We start from the raw sequence: 25,154 nt of genomic DNA, 5'->3' as shown, positions 1-25,154 counted from the left end.
GAAGAGCATGTCACACTGACTTTTTGGGAAGCAATGGAGGTCTATATGACACAGAGGATAATTGGGGCTTTGACTGCACAGTGCGCACAAAATATTTGTTACATTGGTTTCAATTCATTGCTGGAATTGTTATTTTCATGGGAATTTGACCAAACCTATGCTTTAAGACCAACAGGAACACACACTCAGTGGTGTTAAGAGCTCAGCAGATATTGGCGCTTAGGTCTAGGGCAACATTGAGCAATATGGTTTCTATTATATATTTTTTAAAGGATATAGTCTCAATTTATTTGGAAGAGGAAAAAAACTGACCATATAGCAAAATATTCTCCTTTGAATATGAATTCCAGCTCTATCCTCACTGTCTTACCTACTGAAATGTATGTCACTCAAAGTTATTATTAAAGGACCTCATTCTACCGACGAGTAGGAATGTATCAGAGGCCTTTGTATTGGACCGTAACGAGCCACTTAGGCGGCTTTTGGCAATTGGATCAAAAGTGCAATTTAAGTCTGTATCTTTTATTGGCACCTCAATGCATTCAGCTGACTGCAGCCCAGAGCTTCAATTCACTTCAGTCTATTCATATCATAGCATCTCTAACGAATGCTGAGATACAACACAACATCACAGCACCAGGATGTCAGTAAGATCGTTTCTAATTTGGTAGTCACTTTAAACTGCACCAACTCTTCACCCCGCCCCCACCCTGCCTGCTGAAGCTCACCCTGGGCTCAACATGCGCAGCGTGAAAAGCACAAGATCAGCACAAGGTGTTGTCTGCTGTCAGTCGCCCTGTCAGTGCATTACCTCGGTGGCAGAAAGTACTGCAGATATGAATAGAAGAGTGCTTTTGTTTCCATTTTTTTTTAAAGACTATTGATGTATGCACTCTTACAGGTAAAAGTCTCTGTGCTACATTACATCTTTCTCCCAGCTAACAGATTCAACACAAATCTAAATAAAGCTCAATTTCTCTCTGATTTAAGCAAGAAATGAATTGAATTGGGATTATGATGTTATTATGTTTCAAGGGCACAGTTGGTGGGCTGATCAGAAGGATTTTCTTGTATCCTCTGTCTGCGGCTGCCATGTCTGCCGGTTGGTGTCCTTTCACACGAGGATTTGGCGTAATTCACCAGGGCATCCTCCACTAGATGAAAGCCAGGACTTTATCTTTAGAGTCTATTGTTTAAAAAGATATACAAATTTAAATTTGTTATATAAGTTTCAAAGGATAATGTCAGCCATCTTTGAAAGTAAGCTTTAATACACTGCAAAAGGTGAGGGAACACGTTTCTCACATCAGTGGAATTCTAACTCCAACTCTAACGCCAGATTTGAACATTGTATAGTGATTTAAATCAATCAATGAAGAGCAGAGCAGCAAAAGGGGAACATCAAGTGAGGGATTCTCTGCATCACTGAACCCTGTCTCAGAGAGAACAATTCATAAAATAAAGCTTTTAGTTTGCAAATACAAACGAAAATAGATGGTCATATATCTCATGTAAATTTGTTTGTGAAACAGATATGAAGCAAAATGTAAGCGTATGTGTATATAATCTTTGGATGAAAATGGGGAGTTTGTGTTTATGTGTGTCTGATTATGGGTCTTGATTCATCAATTACTCTGGCTTGAAATTAATAAAGTACTATATTGACGTATGAATAAAACTCAACTGCCTTCACAGTTCACACACACATCCTGCTGCATAATGTCCACACAAAAAACGCACATTACACTTTCTCTTCACCTCTTCAATGTAGTCCCTTCACCCAGTGTATCATCAGACTGGTTTACAGGCAGATGAACTGAGATTAAGACACACACACACACACACACACACACACACACACACACACACACACACACACACACACACACAGTATCATCAAGTATTATTAGTGTAAAAAATAGTCATTATTCAGGAAAGTGTTCCCTGTCAATGTTTTACTAATAGGATGTTTTGGATTATTATTACCTCTCCATTATGTGCATGTTGCATCTACTGGTTTAAGGTTGTGCTAATTTAACTGGTGCATATACTTTTGGGTATTTAATCTACAGCAAAGCCTCATATTCTGTAAAATCATCATGTGTGTAGCGCTGCTGTCCTGTGAGAACCAGGTATCTCTAAGAAGTTGAGCTCAGAAAAACAGCCCCGTTTCAGTTTTTTGACGAACCAAGAGGCTTTTAAAACCGTTTATCCAGTTAAAGAAGGAGAATTTTCTCAACCCCGAAACAAACCATAATCAGCCTCGAAACATTCAAATTCACCAAAACTGGAGACACGTGGTTTTTTTACTGGACAGGCATGGTATACAACTTTTAATCTAAAAAGTAGTGATGTGTCCTTCCTTGTCGAGGCTTCGATGCGCGTGTCGAGTAATCCAGGTAGATTTTGGTGAAGCGCGTATCGAGGTTTGTGTCGATGACGTATGTGGTGACGTCTGAAGCCTCGCGAGCCGGCCGTACCACGTGACTGATTCAGAAGATGGTTCGTGGGTTTGCCGTGCGATTTGAAATATAAGGGGCAGCGAAACTCAATGGATTTCCCCCTTCCTCTCTGTACCCAGCTTCATGTGTGCCTGTGAAAGGGTATTTTATAAAGCAGGCAAAATAGTCTCAAAAAGCCCAGCACAGTGGAAAAGTTCTTATTTTTACTTAAAAAATTGGACACATCAACATGGACTAGCGGAGCTGAGGCTCGAAACACCGATCCGATATTCTTACCACTGACCCACAGTCACATCACAACCTTCTCCCAATTTGTTTCGAGTTTTGATTTTGATTCCGCCATTAGATCATAAAGACAGACACAATATTAAGTTAATAATTGATGTATTGGCGTCACAAACATAATTTATTAAATTTAAAGCTTCACACACCAAAGCCATGGTGTCGTTATGATCACTCTGCCTGTTTTACATGTATTGTCCACTTGGTGGCGCAGTAGAGCAAATGAAGCTTCATGGAGCTTCGGCCCATGAGCGAACCAATTGGATGGAAAGCTTCAATGCTTCAGGAAGCTTCATCTCGCCATCACTACTAAAAAGTAACAAGTAACTCATTTCAAAATGTGTCTCTGAAATGTATAGTGGGAGTAGAAGAACAAAGTTGCATTCAAATAAAATATGAAATCAAAGTACAAGTACCTTGAATTTGTACTCAAGTACAGTACTTGAATAAATGAGACCTTTTTAGTTACATTGAAGCTCTGACAGAATCACACATTCTTTTTGTATTTGTTTTTTGATTTCTGCATCAGAACAATTTAGTCGCAAGGTGAACTAATGTATGAAAACATATTTGTCACATTACGCACGGAGATAGGATACAACAGACTAAACACAATATACAGCTCGAAGAATGACGTGTGTTGTTAATGTCATCATCGTCCCGTCTGAAACACACAATAGTTGTGTTTACTGACGTCTGTCTGTCAGCTCCTATACAAGATCTCAAGAGCTCATATTTACTCTGTTGCTGCTGATCCAGTCTGAAACTCCCCGTTGTAGTTTCAGATGGGTCAGACCAACAGCTCAAATATCAGAACATATGATCAACATGATACACAGCTGGTCGCTAAATAAATTCACAAAACATGACTAATGCTTTGGTAAGCACACCTTTTATTATTATACCTTCTGTAAGATCACAATACCTGGCTCTTTACTGCACCCGTATGGGTACAGAGAAAAGTACACTTGCATCGGGCAATACCATTTTTTGCAAACCAAAGAAATTACCCATTATACTTTTAATGGATTTGTTTATTTCTTAATTTTAAATACATTGATTGCAATCATCCACTCGGTCTTCTGGTCCAGTGACACATGAGAAGTGACATGCACACATTCAAACTTGTAGCCATGTGTCATACATACTGGGACATTAATTAACAGTCTTTATACATAATAAAAAAACAAAATGATGAACAAAAGATCAGTAGTATAAAGTCAATAACCGTTTTTAAAACTCAGAATAATAATTACTCTTCACCATTGACCCCAAACCAAGCCATAGTGTTAGAAGTCTTGACTCACTCTTTGTAGAACTTTTAATACAATGGATAGCAGCCTTTTACATTTGATTGATACGTCTTTGATTGATACATCTTAATCGTTTTTCCTACCCACAAAGAAGTTGTCGCATATGGGAAACAGTTCATTTTCTGTTCCACCTAAAACTATTTAACGCTTTTTTGCTAATTATCCAAGCGCAATAACATAAAAAAGTTTGCCATCTGTGACAAAAAAATGATGTGAAAAAAACAGGTTCAGCTCCTTGTTTGCCTTTTGGTTCTTAAATCAGGAACTACATGAGAGCTTAAAAGTGCAACAGAAACATTGAAGGTAAACATACATACAATCATTAATTTGATCTAGAAACAATGCATTGCTTTCACCTGACTGGACATTTTCTGTCACCAAATTAATTTATCTGAAGATGCACAATGGAGTATTTAGCATCCCTCCTTGTTGGCATTTGAGTGAATTCATTTGGAGACACAAAAGTTGAAGTGGCGTGCACAGGCATCATACACATTCACACATATTTATACACTTGGAAGAGGTCTGCAAACCTACAGCTGTAGCCTAAAGCTGTACAACCTTAAACCTAAAAATAATGATATGGAAACAACATTAAGTGCATTCAAAGTGAGAGAGGACATCATCTACAGCGTCTTCATGGTGCTATTATAATATTTATTATCAATGAACATTTGGCACTAATTGATTTCAGCATGGCTTATTGGTCTGCTCTGCCCAACAGCAGCTGCCCAAGGTGGGAGTAAGAAATGATTGTGACACCAGGAAAGTGTTCAGAGTGGCTATTTAGTTGTCGTGCTGGCAGCGATTTATAAACAGCATCATTGTGACTTAGAAATGGAGGCGAGCATGGCACCAACATGCTAATGGGGTTCAGAGGAGTCATGTAGATTGCTAAACTGGGTTCTGAACAAGCCCGTTGACATGTTAGGTGAAAACCTGCCGCACAGGGCCGTGTCTGAGATTGGTTATTAAAGTGAAAAATAAAATAGTCTGTTTATTGCTGGCTGATTTGACAAAGTCAGCTAGATGATCTAGACAACTGGACATGGCGATGAGATCGTAAACATCCTGTTTTCTTTCAATTACATCCTTCTCATGAAATGCTGGTATGACGACACCCACACACACTGTGGATTTGTTGTCATGTACGTTAAATGCTCATTACTATTTCCTTTTTTACATAATATTTGAAGAAACTAGATGTATTCTAAAAATTCTGTTGCATTAGAACCTTCTAATGGCCATGGTATATTATTGACAGAAAACAGTACATATCTGTTATTGTCACTCGCTAAACACGATCTGCATGGAGCAACACAGTCTTTGGTCACTGAAGTATAGCTAAGAAGCAACACTTCCTTTCAAGTGCCTTAGGTGTCAAAAGAAGCTTAACAGAGTGCTAACTGCTAAATATATGAGCATGTGTGCGTATGAATAAGTACCAGTGTTCATTTTGTATGATTTCGTAACATTGGCAAATCTGATAGTTTGGCTTCTGGCTCCATATTTGTTCCTGCTTTGGTCCCTGTTTTTGGTTTTTATGAAGGTTCCAGTTGTGATATTTGAATACTGCTATAGTTACTGTACATTTAAATGGTGGGTTCTTAATGGTTTTTATAAACTGTGGGCCTAATCCTAAATATTCTCTGTATTCTTGTTCTGCTGTATTAGCGCATAGAGGAAACACCAAGATGTGGATGTAGGTCTTTGTGTGTGTGTTAGTGGAAACGTCCCATGGCCTCAGCAGCCTTCACCCTCACCACAGGATCTGGATCTTGCAGCAGCATCACTAAACCTGGGGAAGAACGCACACGCACAGTGTCAATACAACAGAATTTGTTTACATTTTTGAAGAAAGAAGGCTGTCCCGTGAATCACCTTTTGTGATGGTGCCCATGTTGAGGTGGGAAAAATGCTCCTCTGGAAGATTCCCCAGCAGAAACCCTGGAACGAACACACACACACACACACACACACACACACACACACACACACACCTTATGATCAGGTCACATCCAATAGGAACACACCGTTTCTGACCCATGCATCCACTCAGGTTCACTGGTTTTAGATGTAAATGTTCATGACCTGGAGTTTTGCAGTCATACCTATAAACATGGCAGCTCCTGCTCTGACCTCAGCCCAGCTGCTCTTAAAGAACTGAATGACTGATATGTGATAGAAGTTCAGCATTCCTGGAAAGTCCTCAATCTGTGAATCACAAAACATGCACTTATCATCAAACATGAAATATCATCTATTCTGATTTCGCAAACAATCTGTGCGTTTGATCCTTAAATCCACTTTGTATTAAAGCCAGAACATGGAGTTTAGTATTTCTGCTCAGATTTCCACAACATTGTTTCTCAACTTTCATGAAAATAGCAACAGTATGTAATTTTCAAAAATAATCTTAATATTCTTTAAGCCATGCTTATGAAATACTGTGTGTGTGTGTGTGTGTGTGTGTGTGTGTGTGTGTGTGTGTGTGTGTGTGTGTGTTACCAGGTACTTGGTGAGGTCATTGATAAACTCTCCATAGTGCAAACTCTTCTCATCATGAAGGTGGTTCTGAAACATGGCTGTGATCTGCTCTGATCCCACGACAGGAGCACACACTCGCATCGAATATTTACACGCCTGGGCAGATGCAAAAAAAAAGAAGAAAGATCCATATTAGTATAAAACAATACAATATTTTTTTTAATTTTCTTTCTTTATTGTTGTTTCAATTTAAGATAACATTTTCCCAATGTACTTTTATTCCAGTTTTAGTTATGATAATAACCTTGACATGAATGCACACTTTCTATTTACCTTGACCACCTCTGGGTTTGGGTCAACCAGGTGCAACAGCAGGCTGACCAGGACATTGTGGATCTGGTCTTTGAACACTGGCTCTCCTGAGCCAAACTTGGACAAGTTCCCCATAAGATGGATGGAAGCACAGCGGATCTCATCGTTCTCCTGGATGAGACAGAGCAAGAGAAGTACTGTTACGTTACATGCGTCATGCGTCTGAATAATTAAAAAGATACAAAATAACTCCAGAACTGCTATTATAAATACACTAACATTTGGATACTTTTGATTACTCGTCAGGTAATTGAAAGATTTAAAGGAAACTTACGCTTTCCAGGAATGGTTTGATTTTCATGAAGATATAGACCACTAATAAGTGGACGTTCTTCTTGTCCAGGTAGAGGAGAACTTTGGAGAGACCAGACATGGCTTCATGGGTAATCAGCTTACCTACAGGAAATGAAAAAGAGCATTTCTAAAAAGAAAAAAAAGAAACAATCCAAGACAAGAGGCTGAACATGTAGTACCATAAACATGCTGATGTCATGAGGAAAGTGAAAGCCAAATCCCTAAACTGTAGAAATCACTGCAATCAATCAGGAGAGCCAGACTACAGATTACTGCAACTTAACTTTTACCACCATGAGAAAACTCTACTGTCCACCGTCTACTGACCTGGATCGTCTTTCTCCTCCATGCCTGAACTCATGGCTGCCAGCAGCTCTTTGGCATATTTGTTCACCTGTGAGAGAATGAAGAGAGCGTGAGAAAGAGGACCCATGAAAAAGTAATCCATCAGTGATCTAGCAGCAGAGGATGTGCTCTTGTGTGTGAGCGTTGCATGTACCTTCTCAGGTGATCCCACCGCTATATTGCCCAGCCCCCGAACAGCCAGCATGCGGACAGTGCAACACGGATCCGATATCCTCTCCATCATGTTGTTCATCAACACATCTATCAGCATCAACTCCGTCACCACATGATGGTTTAGGAGCTGGAGTCAATACACGAGAGAGATGACAGGTTATTCATGTTCTTCATCTGTTAGTCAATAAAAAATGATTTGATGGCATTTGGGGCTGTTTTCATACAATACTGCATAAGGGTTAAAAAAAAAGTTAGTAGTAATTCAGATATGGTGTCAACAGGTGGGGACATTTATTGTTCATTGTACTAAGCTCAATGAAACACTTTGGCCCCTCCAACACATACAAACTAAACATGATGCAATACTTCATGGTGTATCACCTCAGAGAAGAAAGCAGTGACGGTGATTCTCTGGCATTCGTAAATGTTGTTCAAGGAGGGACACAGCGACTCTACAATGGCGGGCAACCTGGGACCAGCATGCTTAGCCATTGCCCTATACAAAAGACAAACATACTAAAATGTACACAGGCTTCATATAAAGAGGATAATCATTATTTAGAACACATATTTTATTTATGAGAGAGAGAAACAAGAGCGGAATGATATTTTAATCCTCAATAGGAAAGATAAGAACAGATTTCTGTTTCATTTACTTTTTAACATCATATTCCTAACATATTAAATGGATTTAAATATTTTGGGACTCCTGATAAATGTATTAAGCATCACACATTTAGTTTCTAATACCTTTGAATATACAAGTCACTTTTATCACAACAATATTGATGAGCAGCAGAAATGTGTTGATCCAGCATATATCTGTAGTGAACTTCGGATTGAGATCTCAAACTGAACCACGTACCTTGCCAGTAGTGTCACTCCAGTCGTGTGTGAATTTGGTTCTCTTATTGCGTCCCAGGCGTTATCTTCATCCAGTCTTTTCATCACCTCATCTAACTGGGCCCGTGCTAACAAGATTCGCAGAGCATCAGTTGCCACCCTGAAATCACGAACGATGACACCAACATGTTAGCTACACCTGAAACTAACTAACTTTAGAACTACTTTGACTAAGGAGGAACAAGATGCCTACCCTGCAACATGGATGGAGGCAGTTTGTTTAGTGTTGGTATCCTTCGGTGCCGAGACCCCGACACTCGCTCCCAGTCTGACAGTGAGACAGGAGAAGAGCTGAGGAAACATGCTGACTGCCGGCTCCTGACTGTTGCCATTTAATAACAGCTCTTTAAGACCACATGTCATCTGGAAACAACAAAAACCAGACAGGCACACATGTAAGAATCATCCTCTTCTACAGTTTGTTTGGTTTGGAGCTGCAGAAAACAGCTGAAGAGTGCTGGGCAGGACCAGAATTGCATCTAAACAGCTGTCTAAACCGGCCACGTTACACTCCTGCTATAATTGTGAAACCAAGATCTGTTTTTTTGTGTGTAATTACAGTGAATGTGTAGTGATTGTGTAGCGCTGTCAAAATGTGGGTGACCTACTCCCAATACCCTCCCTTAAATGTCATTGCTTTCTTATTTATATTAGTGTGAATTGTGCGAGTTGACAAAAGGAATTCTGCATGAATATCATAATCTTTATCGAGAACTAGTGACATGTTTGTGACTTACAGCCAGCGGCTGACTGGTGGCAACCTTTTTCGTCCCTCCTCTGATCATCGACTCCCTCTGGTCTACGTAGGGCGCCATGATGAGAAGCTTCTCAATCACCATCTCAATAATCTGATTGGCTACAATGGGGTCTGCTCCTAGGGCCATCCACATCTCACTGGTCCAGCTGGCCAGCGAGACAGAAAAACTCAACGTTGAAGCATCTTTCATTGAAAACACAAACACTTTAAATTCTTTGAAATATAACAAATTTGCAACTCACAATCTAAATAAAAAGGTTACTGAATTTACTGTGTGAAACATTTTGTGGCCATGCTGGGGTAGTATGTATGTATGTATGTATACAATTATAGGTTTTGTAAATATACCTGTCAAAAGGAAGTGGTTGGTTAACTAGTGCATTGATGACAGCCTGCAGATGCTGAGAAGCCAGGATTAGTACCGTCTGTCCCACCGCCACTCTCACCTGAACACAAGGAGAATAAACAAAACACTTTTTACACTGCGACTCAATCACAAGTTAAGAGGGTATAGCTCATAGATTGTTAACAAGATACTACACAATGAGTAGATCATTATTGCAAAATACCGCCCACAGGGTGTGTTGGTTATTCAAAACAGAATTAGAACTAGAGATTGAGACCATAAACTCGTGGTTACGAGTATGGCGCAACAAGGCTGTAAAGTAAAAGTTCTTCAGGGCCCTATTCCTCGTACCTATCTTACTGAGTTAGCCGGATAATTTTCAGGATAAGATGACGCATGTCAGGCTTTTCGGTTCCACGAAGTTTGGATAAATCACCACAGCAACACATCGAAATCCCTTAACCTGCTTCAGGGCAGGTTTAATTCAATTCACTGGATAAGCTGGCCACTCCCACCGGACAACAAAGGCAGCTCCCTTTCTCATTGATGAAGGAGCGATATTAGTTATATTAGGGAGAGAATTCTTCCAGATCGCCAAGATCCGTTCTCACATCATGATGACTTCTTGTACGAGTGCTATCGATTCTGCCGACAAGGACTCATTTATTTACGAGAGCTCCTCGAGCCGTACATTGAACACCACAGGCGCAGTCGATTGACAGTCTCACATACTGTATGCAGACTGTATGCATAGACTATCACCCGCTGTATGCTGTGCTGTTCGTAACATTTATTTAGCGCTTAAGTAGGGTGACCAGACGTCCTCTTTTTCCCAGACATGTCCTCTTTTCGAGACCTAAAAAATGTGTCCGGCAGGGATTCCAAAAACGTCCGTGATTTTGCCTCGTTGGATATTTGTGTTTGAGCTTCTCCTCTCCTCCTCTCCTCTTCTTTCTCTCCTTCTGGATAAATGATTGTCTCTTCAATGCATATTACTAACTCTACTTTCTTTTTCCATGGATTCGTGGCTGACTGGAACCGGTCCTGCCTACTGCCATGGCCCTGCTGATGGAACTGGCCTGGAACCAGGCCTGCCAGCTGCAATGGCCCTGCTGATGCCCCTCCTCTATACCTCCTTCTGCTTAATGGATCGTGGCTATCTGGATCATGGACCATGCCTACTACTCATATGAATCATTTCTGTCACAATCATTGAATGTGCTGTAACTCCGTTACGTTATTTATTCTGGTCACATGACATCTATTGCTTCTGTCCATCCGGGGAGAGGGATCCTCCTCTGTTGCTCTCCCTCAGGTTTCTTCCCCTTTTTTCTCTGTGAAAGGGTTTTTACTATCTTTATTGGGGGAGTTTTTCCTGATCCGATGCGAGGTCCCGGGACAGGGAAGTCATGTGTACAGATTGTAAAGCCCTCCGAGGCAAACTTGTATTTGTGATGTTGGGCTATATAAAATAAACTGAATTGAATTGTTTCTAGGGTCTTTCACAAACTAGTTATTACGCCCTTACAAGTTTTGAAAATGGTATCTCCCTTACGTTCCACCTTTTTGCGCGAGCTCTGACTGTAGAGAGAACTGTCATTGGTCGACCGATCTCAGTGTTGCCAGATGCATGATAATTATCCTCCAAATACGACCATTTTGAGCCTTTGGTACGATACTTCGCCATTTCCAATCTGGCAACACTGAGCACCTTGCCACCTCCACTAGTTGCATTGTTTACCACAGCACATGACATCTGCAGCCATGCCGAAACGTAAATGCAAGTTCACGGCATGCTATACACTTACACCCACAGGAGGCGGAGGCGGGTGTGCTCGGGGGCGAGGCCGAGAGCGCACACCAGGCAGCTGATTAATAAAGTATCTTACTAAACCCGCAAATTCGAAGCTTGTTGCCCTTTTGTGCCACCCGAGACTCACGGAGGTAGCGTACTACGTTACACACTCATAATTATATGACAGAATTATTAGTACACCATTGTTATGGCCCAGAGTGCATGGGATGGCAGTGGGCCCTGATGCTGTTCGCCTCCCTGCCTGGGGTGTGCTGTTGTTTTGCTGTGCTTGGTTTCATTGCAGGTGGCGATATTTAAGAGATAACTTGTGAAGGCCGGCTCTCACTCCTGTCCAGCTTCTAACAGGGCCATGCTGCGCGTCACAGATTCTTGGGTGGTGGGGTTAGCAAGGGTGTCGGTAGTAATAGGGGTGAGAAGCCTTTTTGTTTAACTACGTTTTCGGTTTTATGTTTTTTGCTAGGTAAGATACCTGTACTTTCTTTTGTTTCTTTGTGTGGTCTAGGGAAGTTAGGTTACTTGCACAGATTGTTTTGTTTGTTGTTTTGGGCCAGGCTCACCCTGAAGCTGATGTATGACAAAATAGCAATTGAGAACTATAAACTGCAGCATTGGTCCTAATTTGGGATGTGGGGAAAAGGTGAGACTCGTAGGTTACGTTGCGCTCAGGCTCCCCTAGGCCGGGCGTAACACCATACATATCATTATTGTAGAAAATGATCAAGGTGGACTCATGAAAAGAAGAATACAGAGAATCACACACAATTTATTTTCACTGCTTCAATTGATTGAATTTCTGATTGTGAAAAATGCATACATACTGATCCGCCCATACACATATTCAAACCTCCTAGTTATATGGTAATCTACACCTACATGAATATACACATATAGTACATGTATTGCACATACAGTACATATATCCTCCATAAGTATATATTAATTTGTATACTACTGCCAGCAGTTACATTTAGATACATGTAATCTGATTGATTTGGGTGATGAAGCACTTAAAATTAGCCGATACATTTTCCCAACACTGACGCATTTAACTTATCTGATATTTTGCGATGTCAAGCGGTGACTGTGTTAAGCTGCGTTCACACCAAAAGCGCTGCAAGAACGTTGCGAATATTCGCAACATTTTTAGTGTGAACGCAGCATTAGACTTTGCCATGATTAAGGTCTTGACTTCCTCATATGGGTTCATGATCATCTCCTGCTAGTCAGTGGAGAAAAAAGTGGCTTGTCCTTTGAGTTTATTTGCCATTGTACTGTTAGAAGATCATGGAATCTGTGTTCGATTTTTCACCCTCTTTTGAAGCAGACGGGCACGCGCAATAATCCAGATGACTGAATTAACGAGACCGTTTGAGCACGGATCAGCCGGGGAGAAACCGAGTTAGCCTGATGTTAATCACCGCGGTAATTTAAGATGGATAATAGGACATTTGATCGACTTTGTTGAACCACGTACGATAAATGGGGCCCAGGGCTTGTGCCCCGATGTATACATCACACACAACTTTTATATGACACATGGAGGGCAACTTAACATTTTACAATAAACAAGCACCAAACATGACTGAATTCTTTTGTTTATTTGTTTATTACATTTTTATAAATGATTTAAGATTGATTATTTATTTATTCTTTATTGTGTAGTGTAGTGTTTTTTAAGCTTAGTTTGTCACATTTGGACTTGCAAATCTATGTAAAATAAATTGTTTATGTGTACATTACAATGCATGAAAAATGATAATTAATAAGGGATATTATTATGAAGGATTTGTAAATGAAGGTCACTTTTATTACTGTAAAATGATTAATGTGTGAATGAATGTTAGACAAATATTGCATGCTGCATGGACTGCCGCTTTAAGGAATTGTAGTTATCTTGTTCGCCTGAGGGGGCGGAGCCGAACATTGACTTTTCAGACGATAGACTCTACCCTTTTTTGGGAAGAAGAAGACGAAGAAGAAGAATAGTTCCGCCCCTGAAGCGGCAGGCCCAATGACATGGTTATACCCAGAGGTGATATAAGTATTAACCAATAGGAAGGGCTCTAAGGCTCGTGAATGAGTAGAAAACTAACTTGAATTCAAAAGCTCGTTCTCTTTCCGTCTGCTCAGCGAACCCCTCAGACCTGTGGTCTGCTGTGGATCTGAAGAGCCCGATCGAGAGCATAAGCTGTCTGTCATTTTTATTACATAAATATTCTTTTACTATAACTCTTTTGGATTCCGGAACTTATTCCCCACACCACCTCCCAGGATCTTGAACTAATATTCTTCAGTAGGAAGGCCCATCAAACAGGAAATCTTCGTCTCCCTTCGTCTCGTCAATGGTCGGAAATAAACCGGCAATGTGATAACACAATTGTGCCAATGAGTGTTATAATTAGGGATGGCTTCATTTCGCTTTGAATCACATTGTTGCCAGAATAAATCTGAAGTGTTAACAAAGCATGATTTGTAAGATTCCCTCCTGCAGCTCCTACCATTGCGCGTCTGAGGGAAGAGGAAAAAAAAAAGATGGCCGGACCAGAAACCAACGTTTCTCTGCTCTGTTTGGCGGACGGTCTGCCAAAACCCAACATCACCTGGATGAAGTAAGTACTGACTATGGGAAAGGTGGCCACATCTTTTGAGTATTTTGTTCAGAAAGACATATTATGCAAAGGTTTGTTGTGTGTGTGTGTGTGTGTGTGTGTGTGTGTGTGTGTGTGTGTGTGTGTGTGTGTGTGTGTGTACTACAATAGACAAAACACACATAAATACACAATATGATGTACCCCCAGTAAACAGGAAACTTGGTGGAGATTTTATACGTTGAAACTGGTTTATGAAACTCATCGAGAGCTTAAATTGAATGTTATTGTCAGCGTGACTTTCTAACAATGAAGCCATAATATTGGAGTAACTGAAAGCCCCAGAAGGTTAGTTGTAAGTTATTATAGTATTATGACTTTAATTCAGATTTTCAAATGAACAAAACATTGTTTTTGTTTTTTTACTTAATCCACTGAATTTTAGTCAGAGTTAATATGTACAGCTGTTACAGCAAACAATTAGAGAGATGAGCAGATATAATAATAATAATAATAATAATAATAATAATAATAATAATAATAAATAATGTATTGTATTTTATTTAGAAAAACCGGATCATCCGGTAAAAAAACCTATATGTACCACGACAGTGAAAAAAAAAAAAGAGGAGCAAGACTAACACTGGACCCCTCGCATCACCTTTCTAGCTGTTGACCACTGAGGTAGTCCTGATAGCTACAAGTCCTGCCCCAACACAACATCCAGGTGACCTCCTGCTCCACTGGTCTCCCCCTTTCCCCAAAGAAGGAGGGCGACACAGTGGCTGCAGTGATTAAGTGATTTAACAAAAGGGGGGAACACAGAGAAGGGTGGAGGTGTCTCTGTGAGGCTGCAGTGTTAAATGACTTAATCACTGCAGCCACTTAATCTCAAGTCCTGCCCCAAAATCCAGGTGACCTCCTCCTCCACTGGTCTCTGACCCTCCATGAAGGACAGAGGCCGGTGCAGGAGACGGTACTGGATGTGAGGAAGGACCGGAGCGCTTTGTTGTAGTGAAAAAAAACAAAAACTCAGCCACTCTGTTTCACCTACTTGAGGCGTCTGAAGGGCTTGGAGATGGCTTTGCCCACAGCCGAGAAGAACCTGCCGATCGCACTGAGTCTCCTCGGTGGCGTCATCATGTGGTCTTTGACAGAGGAGGCAATACCGTTTTCAAGCTCTGGTGTTTCCAATTTCATGTGGAGCAGCACCATTTTTGCACCGCCCCACGTCTTACACAGGTCCCGGTAAATGGTCTTGTCGAGGTTTTTAAAGATCTTTTCTGTGGCATCGAAATCCACACCTTCAACTTCGGCCCACGTCCTTTCAAACACACGCTTAATGTCGGCCTCTGAAATGTCAATGGTCCCGTGCACTTTCACTTTTTTAAGTATCCGTAAAACTAGATCCTTCGCAAACACCTCAATGGAGGTTTTGTTCTTCTCTTCCTGTGCCACCGAGTCCTGCTTAGGTTCAGTACTAGAAACCTCACACGCCGGGCCAGAGGTCACCACAGGAACGCTCTCCTCAATGACCACTGGTGAATCGGCGTCCATTATGGTGTGTACTGTCTCGTCACTGTGGCACAGATCTGCTTCGGCGCGGGTCGCCACAGGGTTGCTCTCCTCAATTACCACTGGTGAACCGGCGTCCATTATGTCACACACCGTCTCCTCACTCTGGCTGCCGACAGTGTTGGGTTTGTGGCAGCCCGCCACGTCAGGAGTCTTGGAAGATGCCCTCCTGACTGGTTCTGCAATAACGGACTCCACACCATGAGGGATGGGACTGTCGACGAGATCTGCAGTCTCCACAGGGCTGCTCTCCTCGACGACCTCCGGTGACTGTGCCGGGGCCAGCGAATTGGCAGCGAGCGAATCGGTGGCCACTATTTGAGACCTGCAGAATTCGGTTGCATTCTTCTGTTTCATTGTCTTGAGGAGACCGATTATATTGGTGCCAACGATGGGAGGGCAGTCACTTTTCAAGACATATGTAGGGGCCAAAATCTTTACCACAGGGTCAGTGAACTCAAAAGTTAACTTCACACACCCGAGAGCCGGAATCCCTCCATTAACTCCATTCACATTTCGATGGGCTGTGCTGTTTTTGTCAAAGCCATATTGAATAGAGGGGAAATGACACTTCATCCATTTTGCAGTTACTACTGAGATGACAGCGCCACTATCAAAAACGGCGTCCATTAATACTCCGTTAATCAAACAGGAAATCATTGAACTCTCTCCTCTAACTGGGGCCTCAATGATGCTCGCATTGGGCTGGCAAGCGATTGGAATAATGTCTAAAATATCCATAACTTCCTTGTTTGAAATCTTTAGCCTTGAAAAGAAAAGTTGTCTCGATAAAGACTGTGTTTGTTTGAAAGCTTTCCTTGGCTTACTGGTCTAGTCTATATATGAACTTAAGATCATCTAGATCAAAGGCAGTCCCATAAGCCCCGCCCACAGAACGTGTCACATAACTGTCAAAGGCAGTTCCAGTTCCAGGCAGTCACAGAATGCCTCATAACATGGGCGGGGCTTCTGTGGGCGGGGCTTATTGAACCATTCCATGGAATACACACCCATTTTTCCTGAAACTGTGCTCGTTATCAAAATGCCCATTTCTGGACTAATAAAGTCCAGAGTTTTGTTATTGTTTTAAACTTAAAATATTTTGTATACATCAAAGTATGTCGGGTCACTATGGGGCCCAAAGTTGAATGTTATTTTTTTGCTCTCTCACCCCATATGTGTATTTGTGGGAATTGTGTGTGCGACGCTGCGGGAGGAGTTAGGCGGCAGACTTTGTTTACGGAAGTATAATAATAATAATAATAATAATAAGATTATTATGATTAAACCTGCAGGATTATAGTCTTTACAGCCTTGTTGCGCCACAGATAAACTGAAGCCTAATTCATGGTTCTCGCGTAGGTACGCCGTCGACGTGACGGAGAACCATAAATTCGAAAAACTTTGAATGCTTAACGACGATGCCGTCGTTGAGCATTCGAAGTTCTGCGTCGAGGGACCGCATTGCTCTGCAATTAACCGCCATGCCGCCAGGGGGGTGTGCCTGTGTGGCTGTGTGGTTTCAGGAGTTATAGCCGAATCCTTGCTTTTTCTTCCGGTCACAGTAAACAATGGCGACCAAGTTGGAGCGGCTGCATTTGGAGTTGGAGCTCATCAATATTGAAGAGCAAATGCTTATATTGCAAATGTTGAAGCGCAGGCGACAGAGAAGACGTTTGCGGAGGTGGTGTAGGAAGACAGAGCGGAAAAAGTAACTGCCGGAAATTACGTTCTGAGCGGACCAATCACAGCGCTTGCGGTCCGCGTCAACACGACACGTAGTTAGGATTTTTTGGAGGTGCACGTCAGGCTACGGCGTAGGGGTCTGCGTCGACGGCGTAGCTACGTCGTCGACCTGACGGAGAACCATAAATTAGGCTTAACACACACACACACACACACACACACACACTTAGTTAGCAGTATGTGAAAACGGTAATATTCCTGTAAATACGGTCACCTGTGATTTTGAAATATTAAAAAATATACAGCATCACTATGTTTTCAATATTTTTGTTGAACGCAACAAGACCGCTACAGCGACTGCACCCGAGTCGGATTGGTGTGAACATTTTGAAGTAGGTTTAGCCCAAGCACCTCTTTTCCCAACAAATAAGAATAAGAACAATAAGAAATAACAGAAGAACAATAGGTCCTCCGCTAGGGCCCCAATAACAAAAAAAGCAATTGAAAAATGTATATATATGCTGAAAATCGTCACACTGGAGTGTGTTCATACCTGCTCTTCAGTGATGCGCTGCAGACGCACATGTAGCACCTCCAGCATCTCTGGGACCTAACATACAAACAAGCACTGGGTTTGGTATTCCAGAATATTAATCAGCAGATGCAACAAAGGGCTGTGTGAGTCTGTGTGAGTCCAAGTATATAATTGTGTGTGTGTGTGTGTGTGTGTGTGTGTTACCAGCTCTTGCAGTCCTCCTCCTCGGTTTTTCAGCAGAGTATTTAGGATGACAGATGAGGCTCTGCAACAGTTAGCCTGACTGTCGGCCAGCCCTTCAAACAACATGAACACCAACGTCGTCAGCTGCTCCTGAGGTAGACGCTTACTCATCACCTGACACACACAGGAATAAATGCAATAAAACAGTTTTACTGTAATGCCGTGTTCACACCGGACGCGGCGCGAATTTGCGGCGCGACCAGATTACATGTAAAGTCAATCCGGTGTGAACACGGCATAAGAGTTACGACCAATTAACATACAAAAGCGGTAACATTGATTGTATGAGTATATTATGGTGGACCGAGTTATATAGAATAAAAGCAAAACCACAGAAGGGTTTGCCATTGAGTGGCATACTCAATGGCATACTACAAAAAGGAATCAGTACATGTAATGTAATTTTTTTTAAGAGAGCCTTGCTGATTGGTATAAAAGTGTACCTTGGTGAGGTCGGAGCAGGTCTTATATAGAACTGAATGGTCAGGGTTATCTAGCCGGTCTTTTAGAGGCAACAGACTGTCCACGCCGTCGTCCTTATAATCTAGGGAGAAACCTACAAACAGAGTCAAAACAGCAAGTTTTACAACAAACTGTTACTTAAACATAAATGTGTTTAGTTCAAAGCTGGACTATGTAGGTTGAGTGAGAAATATATAGTATATAATCAGTGATTCTTAACCATAGGGCCGCGGCCCCCCATTGGGCCGCGAGCGCAACCTAGAGGGCCGCCAAAACCTTTCCGTTTTTACCCGTGGGCCGCGGGAATGCATAGGTAATGAATTGAAGCCACCAGAGATATCACTGTTATCCACGAGACGCTCAGTTACAATATAGCTTCCCACCACTTGGCGGTAATGCGTCAGTCAGTTATTTAACAAGCTCTAATATGCAGAAGAAGAAACTCAGCCAGCAGCTGGCCTGTAGCGAAAGTTATAAAGAAGTATTTAAAACGAAAACAAGACGACGAAAGTGCTGCTGAACACCCCAAACGTCTAAATGTTTGTGCAAGTGTAATCCTGACTTCACGAAGTAGGGCTTTGTGAACGGAGGTAACGAGGCGGAGCCCTGAGCCCAGTGTGTGGAGTGAGGGCTAACGTTAGCTAACGCAGCACTGAAGGCTTCACAGCTAAAACGGTATCTAGAAACCAAACATCCAACGCTCGGTGGAAAGCCGGTGGGGTTTTTCCAGATAAAAGGACAGTGTACTACAGATGCAGAAAAGGTCTGTCGTGTCACTGACAAGCAACTCCAAATGTGCTGTGAAAGCCAGCTGGCCCAGATATGAAGAGCAACTTCTGTTTCTGCAAACATGAAGACTGCTGAAGCATATCATTCACAGTTTAAGGCTATATTTGAATTTGCACTTTATTTAAATGTTATTTACAGTTTATTTAATTTGAAGATTATTATTTTGAATTGTCTGCACACTAATAGTTGCCCAATAATTGTGAACACACAGATATTCTCTTAAAAAGGTAAAAACCTCACTTTTACTGTCTTAAACATTTAAGGTTTATTAACATGTTGGATTAACCGAGAGCACTGTAGTTGTTCAATAATACAATTAATCCTCAAAAAAACTACTTTCCTAATAATTGTGCAGTGTATTTATTTTAATACCACATATAATTTATCAAATTTCAATTTTTTCTCTCAGTTTTTTTTTTGTTGAAAAATCAAATTATTAGTTATTGTTGTGTTAATACGCCTGACTTGAGCCTTTAAATGATTTCTGTCAGCTTAATTTGTTCCATAACTTGTTGTCTGTGCAGGTTTACATGATCAATAAATGTCTTTGTAATGATCACATTGCATTATGTCATTTATTTGACATGGTTTTTGCTTGTTAAACTGTAGGTAGATTTGATTTAGTTATTGAATACAAATCAAACCAAGCGTGAGGTCAATTAGTTAATAAACCAATACAGTGTTAATATTTGAATGGGCACCGGGGCACTTTGTACTTGAAAAGTTGGGCCCAGAGCTAAAAAAATTTAAGAACCCCTGAGAGAGAGAAAATATTTGTGTGTGTGTGTGTGTGTGTGTGTGTGTGTGTGTGTGTGTGTGTGTGTGTGTGTGTGTGTGTGTGTGTGTGTGTGTGTGTGTGTGTGTGTGTGTATATATATATATATATTTAAACAATTGTTAAGTGAAAATGACGATGCAGGTAAAAGGTCAGGGCTCTGGGTCTCTGTACCTTCATAGCGTAGCTGTATGTAAAGCAGAGAGTATATACAGTCCATAGCAGCAGTGCGAACAGCAAGCCGAGGGTCAGAACATCGTGGAGACAGTCGGCCCAGCAGAGCTCCAAGGTTGTGGAAAGACACCATGTTCTACACAGATGCACAGAAATAAAAGAAAGGCACAAAATTTCAGTTTTAACATCAAGTGAAGACAAAATACAGTCACATTGATGTGAGAATTTAGTGACCTTCAATGGCTGAATACTTTGGGTCATTTACATTTAAATGAGTTACAATTCACCCATTCTCAAAACTAAGATCTGTGGTGTGTCCAGGATAGTTAAGATGTATGTGTGTGTACCTTGACAGTCAGGTTATCCAGGTAGTAAGCCAGCATGTGAGCAGTAACTGTGGCAGCTCTCTCTCTCTCGTGGTCCTGTCCGGAGCTCAACCATGATTCAATGTGCTACACATAATAATAAAATACGTAGTGTCAGACTACACAGTGTTGCATTGTAACAGATACTTCTCGATGCATGGCAGTTCACTGAAGCAGATTATTATTTTTCAATTAGACATCTGAAAAAAATTAGTCAAATGGATAAAAGCTTTGGGATTCTGTCATAGCTAGCAGGACTACTAAAGCATCACCAGAAGTAACCAAAACACTACAATACATTTATTTTAAGCTATAGAGTTAAAGATACTGGAAATTTACAAGAAATTAGTAATGAGGATATGCTATTGTTTAGCAATATGCTGACATGTGCTGCCACCATTTGTATCCTCAATTCTTTTTTAAATGCACAATAAGAAAAGAGAAGAATGTGGTGATACAACTATTACTGGGACTTAACAATATGTTTAGCTAAAGAGCTGATTAATGTTAAACACCAAGCTTCACCTTGAAGACACTCTGCAGGCCATCAGGTGTGGGATCCTTGGCCAGAACACTTTTCAGCAGCTCCTGCAGTGCAGCCAAGGTGTCTTTGTACAATGCCTGTAGATATTTACCAGGACATGTTAGTTATGCAACATGCCAGCATTTGATAAGTGTGCACATTATGCTCCAGGAGGAATGTTAATAGGTGTGAGCATGAAGACACAAGACAAATATACAGCAGATTTGTGAAGTATACTGCATGTGTGTGCACACATCTCCGTCTGATTCACTTCACCTGTCTCTGCCTGGGGTCCAGTGTCTCCTCTTCTTTCATTTTCTCTGGCGTGTGCGTCTCAGGTGGCAGAGAGAACACACTGTTCACACAAACCTTCAGCAAGTCAAAGCTCTCATTCTCACTCAGCACAGGGTCCAGAGGCCTGAAGCACGAATGGTCAAAGAACAAACACGTGGAAATGACAGGACGTCCGGTGCCAGAATGCAGGGATACCACATCTTTTGGGGATTAACATAGTCAGCTGAAGGATACATTAAGTTGGCACAGGTGGTCATCACAAGATGGCGCACTGGAGTCCTCATTGAATCAGCTGGCTCTGCCTTGATAAAATCCTGACCAGTGTACACAAAACAGCAGACCAGAAAAAAAACATTGTTGCTGTATTGGCAATTCAATATTTATGATTCGTTTTAAGAAAATTAAATGACGACGACTACTACTACTACTACTACTACTACTACTACTACTACTGACCAGCATAACAGTAATGAGCTCCTGTTTGCGTGAGAAGATGTACCCTTGTTTCTTCACACACTCACGGATGGCTTTGGCTATGAGCCCAACACTCTGGATCAAACTGAGTTTCATAGTCAGGTCCTGAAATGAGGGGAAGACACAGAGAGTCATGTCGACAAAATACACACAACACAAGATGCACAAGACAAACAAACAGAATAAATTAAAGGGCATACACAGATCATAAGATTCAGGTCAGGAGGAAAAGTAGGCTAAATATGGAGGAAAATAGATAATTGCATTTTCAAAATTGTCAGGAATGCAAACAAGGCCAACTGCAGCCCAGTTCAGCAGATGAGACTCGACAAGCGATTGAGTGGAAGCAAACACAATCCAAAATCACTCCAGCAATATCAAAATCAAGCAATCAATCCAGTCAGTCAGTCCACCAATCAATCAAATCAATCCAATAGCGATATTGCAGATTGATCCTCCATGTCTATGGATGGAGAGAAGTTTGAAATCAGAGTTGTTGATTAGAGGTTAGAGATTGGTTGAACGGCACACCATCTGAAGGCTCTGGTCGAAGAAGTGACAGAAGAGCTGTTAAGAGTTAGCAACAAATCACAAAAGCCCTTTTAGACGCGAGTCATTTGAGCGCATTTAAAAGAACAAATCGGGCATTAAGGAACGACGACAAGAAAGAAGGAAAGGGGTAACTGTGTGAAGATCATAGGAAGAAGGATCTTAAAAAGGGATGATACTTTTCAACTGCATGTGCATCAATAATTCAGTGTTGTCGTAAACCAGCCTTATTAACAGAGCAAAATAAAAAATAAAAAAATGGCTATTTACAAATAAGCTTACCATTTAAAAATATGTAAGTAATGTAGTGGGCATGTTGCTAGTAATGCATGTCATTCAAAAGACATTTTAAAAGTTGTTTGCATTATATTTGGGTTCAGCTACGGCCAGAAGAAAACAAAGAGGCTGTTGTGGAATCGTGGCTTCTATCAAAACGCCATCTAGTAACCATGCCACTGGCTTTACATTACTGCAGTCGAGTGATAATCCCCAGAAACTGTTGTCGAACAAAGTGGAAATGACAAACTCGTAAACAGCCACCTTTCAAGCCAAATGCGGGACTAATGAAGGAATATCTAACTAAAGACTTCTGGTGTGAAGCTACATTTCACAGAGGTAGAGCATTGTCACTTCGTACAGTGAGGACAGTTACAGTTAGTGTTGGTCTGTGTTTTCTTGTCAATATTGCTCCCAACTGATAATTTTCTGCACAACAGCATTTAAGCAGCTTCAACTATGACCCCAATTGGACTTGTTGGTATTTTATTGACTGCCTTAAAGGACTGCCTTAAAATGCATTAAAATCTATTGCTCTACCATTGTGAAATAGAACATAGATATGGCAAAGCAAAACCTTAAAACAATTAGTTGCTTTATTGTATGAAGCGGTGTTCTCTCTCTTGGCTTGACTATAGTTTCAGTAAAGATTTTAGTGACAGTATCACCACAAGTGTGCAGAAGAGTAAGAAAGAAGAGCAAGATTAAAGAGAGGAAAAGTTCACTAGCAGGTAAAACAGAGACAGCTCCTGTATTCCTGTGACTATACCTTTGTCTCTACTTTAATCCCCAGAACCTGCATGAAATAGAGGTGATATAGTCATGAGTGCACAAACAAATACAGCAGTCTTGCCTGCGAGTTTTTTTCTCACAAAAGCGCAACGATAAATACAGAGCAATAGGCGTGCTGTGGGCGCGTCTCAAAGCACACGTTATTTTGAAACGCTAAATTAAATGTTCACATTATACCATTTAAAGTGTAAAACATGAGCAGCCTTTTGTGTTGTTTCTTTTTATCAAAAAAGGAGGCTGCGATTCATGAGATACGAGCCGCTGTAATCCAACGTCTTACATCAACATTGAGTTATAACTGACCAGTCCGAGAAGCGTGTGTGGTTATTTTGTGGCAGCCTGGAGTTTTTTATATTTTCATTAATTAAGGTAAGCACAGTAAACGGCTGTGTGTAATCGTATTCATCAAATCTGTTTGCTCTTGTTGATCAAATCACCACACCAGACACGGACGCGGTTCTGAGATGTCTATCCCCAGTGCAAAGAACCTCCCACCTCTTTGTGCCTCTCATCCTACATGTGCTGGACATTGCACTGCCACAAAAGCAGGACCCTTTAAGATTAATATGATGCTGACTCAGCCAAGAAGGACAAATCCCAATAGGTCTGACGCAACATGTTAACCACAACCTTTCCACCATTTACGCTCAAGCCATCTCTCTCTCACTCACTCACTCTCTCACACTCACACACACACTCACAGGTTCCATTTCACTGCAACAATGGGAAACGCACGTGTAGCAAAAAAATAGGAATTGAAATTCATGAAAAAGGCTTCGCTTTTCCTCCTAGCAACAATAAGCACTGAGTGGGCTGAAGACATACATGGTACAATACAACAGATTCAGCTGGATTTAGTTGGAATACAGAAAAATATTGTGTCCAACTGGAATACGTTTTCATGACTATCAGCCATGTTCATCTTTATAGCATCGCTTTTAGTACAACCTGCTACACCTGTCCTCATCATCAGTATATATTTTTTCCCTTAAAATGCAAATTATTTGTCTGAAATGCAAATAAGAAAGCAAATCATTTCCATTACCTTGGTATTGAAGTGTTTACTGATGCAGCGAAGGATGTCTTGTTCAATGCGGGTCAGTATCTTTTCTGGAGGTGCGTTGAAAGCCACTTGACCATAACACAAGATCAGTGTGCTTTTCACCTTCTCGATCTCAACATCATTACGTTCCTGAGGAGAGGAAAGGAAGGCGCGGTAAAGAAAGATGATGCGCACTTTAAAAAAAACAAAAAAACAATAGTAACACAAAAATCATCTTCATTTGCGAAACATGATAAAAGTTGAAAGAAGTCAACCTTGAGAAGGTTGAAGATGCTTGGTGACTTCTTGAAGGCGTCCGACTTGCCAAACTCTTCCAGCTTGGCCAGAGTTCCCTCTAGGTGGCTGTTGGCACACAGACCAACACCCATAGCAACTCCCTGATGGTGATGGTGACAGACAGGACAAGTTAGAGCGTTAACTTGTCCAGGTGTGAAACGATA

The 25,154-nt window shown here is 41.2% G+C and overlaps 1 protein-coding gene across 1 annotated transcript in view; it reads right to left on the bottom strand.

Moving 5' to 3' along the window:
• Nucleotides 1-3,641: 3,641 nt before the first annotated feature.
• mroh1 (maestro heat-like repeat family member 1) overlaps nt 3,642-25,154 on the bottom strand; it is a gene marked incomplete at its 5' end in the record, with an annotated part of 32,417 nt that continues 10,904 nt past the window's right edge. Inside the window, 25 exons of the mRNA XM_079227915.1 lie at nt 3,642-5,855; nt 5,939-6,004; nt 6,169-6,271; nt 6,566-6,700; nt 6,878-7,027; nt 7,191-7,312; nt 7,538-7,604; nt 7,710-7,856; nt 8,111-8,225; nt 8,595-8,732; nt 8,826-8,995; nt 9,370-9,535; nt 9,738-9,835; nt 17,954-18,010; nt 18,140-18,292; nt 18,622-18,734; nt 20,379-20,514; nt 20,726-20,830; nt 21,269-21,364; nt 21,543-21,684; nt 21,795-21,874; nt 22,017-22,139; nt 23,629-23,655; nt 24,697-24,843; nt 24,969-25,091. Coding sequence (XP_079084041.1) covers nt 5,779-5,855; nt 5,939-6,004; nt 6,169-6,271; nt 6,566-6,700; nt 6,878-7,027; nt 7,191-7,312; nt 7,538-7,604; nt 7,710-7,856; nt 8,111-8,225; nt 8,595-8,732; nt 8,826-8,995; nt 9,370-9,535; nt 9,738-9,835; nt 17,954-18,010; nt 18,140-18,292; nt 18,622-18,734; nt 20,379-20,514; nt 20,726-20,830; nt 21,269-21,364; nt 21,543-21,684; nt 21,795-21,874; nt 22,017-22,139; nt 23,629-23,655; nt 24,697-24,843; nt 24,969-25,091 — 2,856 coding nt within the window. The 3' untranslated portion in view covers nt 3,642-5,778. The remainder of the gene's footprint in view (nt 5,856-5,938; nt 6,005-6,168; nt 6,272-6,565; nt 6,701-6,877; nt 7,028-7,190; nt 7,313-7,537; nt 7,605-7,709; nt 7,857-8,110; nt 8,226-8,594; nt 8,733-8,825; nt 8,996-9,369; nt 9,536-9,737; nt 9,836-17,953; nt 18,011-18,139; nt 18,293-18,621; nt 18,735-20,378; nt 20,515-20,725; nt 20,831-21,268; nt 21,365-21,542; nt 21,685-21,794; nt 21,875-22,016; nt 22,140-23,628; nt 23,656-24,696; nt 24,844-24,968; nt 25,092-25,154) is intronic.

This window comes from Taurulus bubalis (genome assembly GCF_910589615.1).
Source record: "Taurulus bubalis genome assembly, chromosome: 12".
Lineage (NCBI taxonomy): Eukaryota > Metazoa > Chordata > Actinopteri > Perciformes > Cottidae > Taurulus > Taurulus bubalis.
The sequence above is the reverse complement of the archived record's forward strand: the minus strand, read 5'-3'. Positions and strand labels throughout refer to the sequence as shown.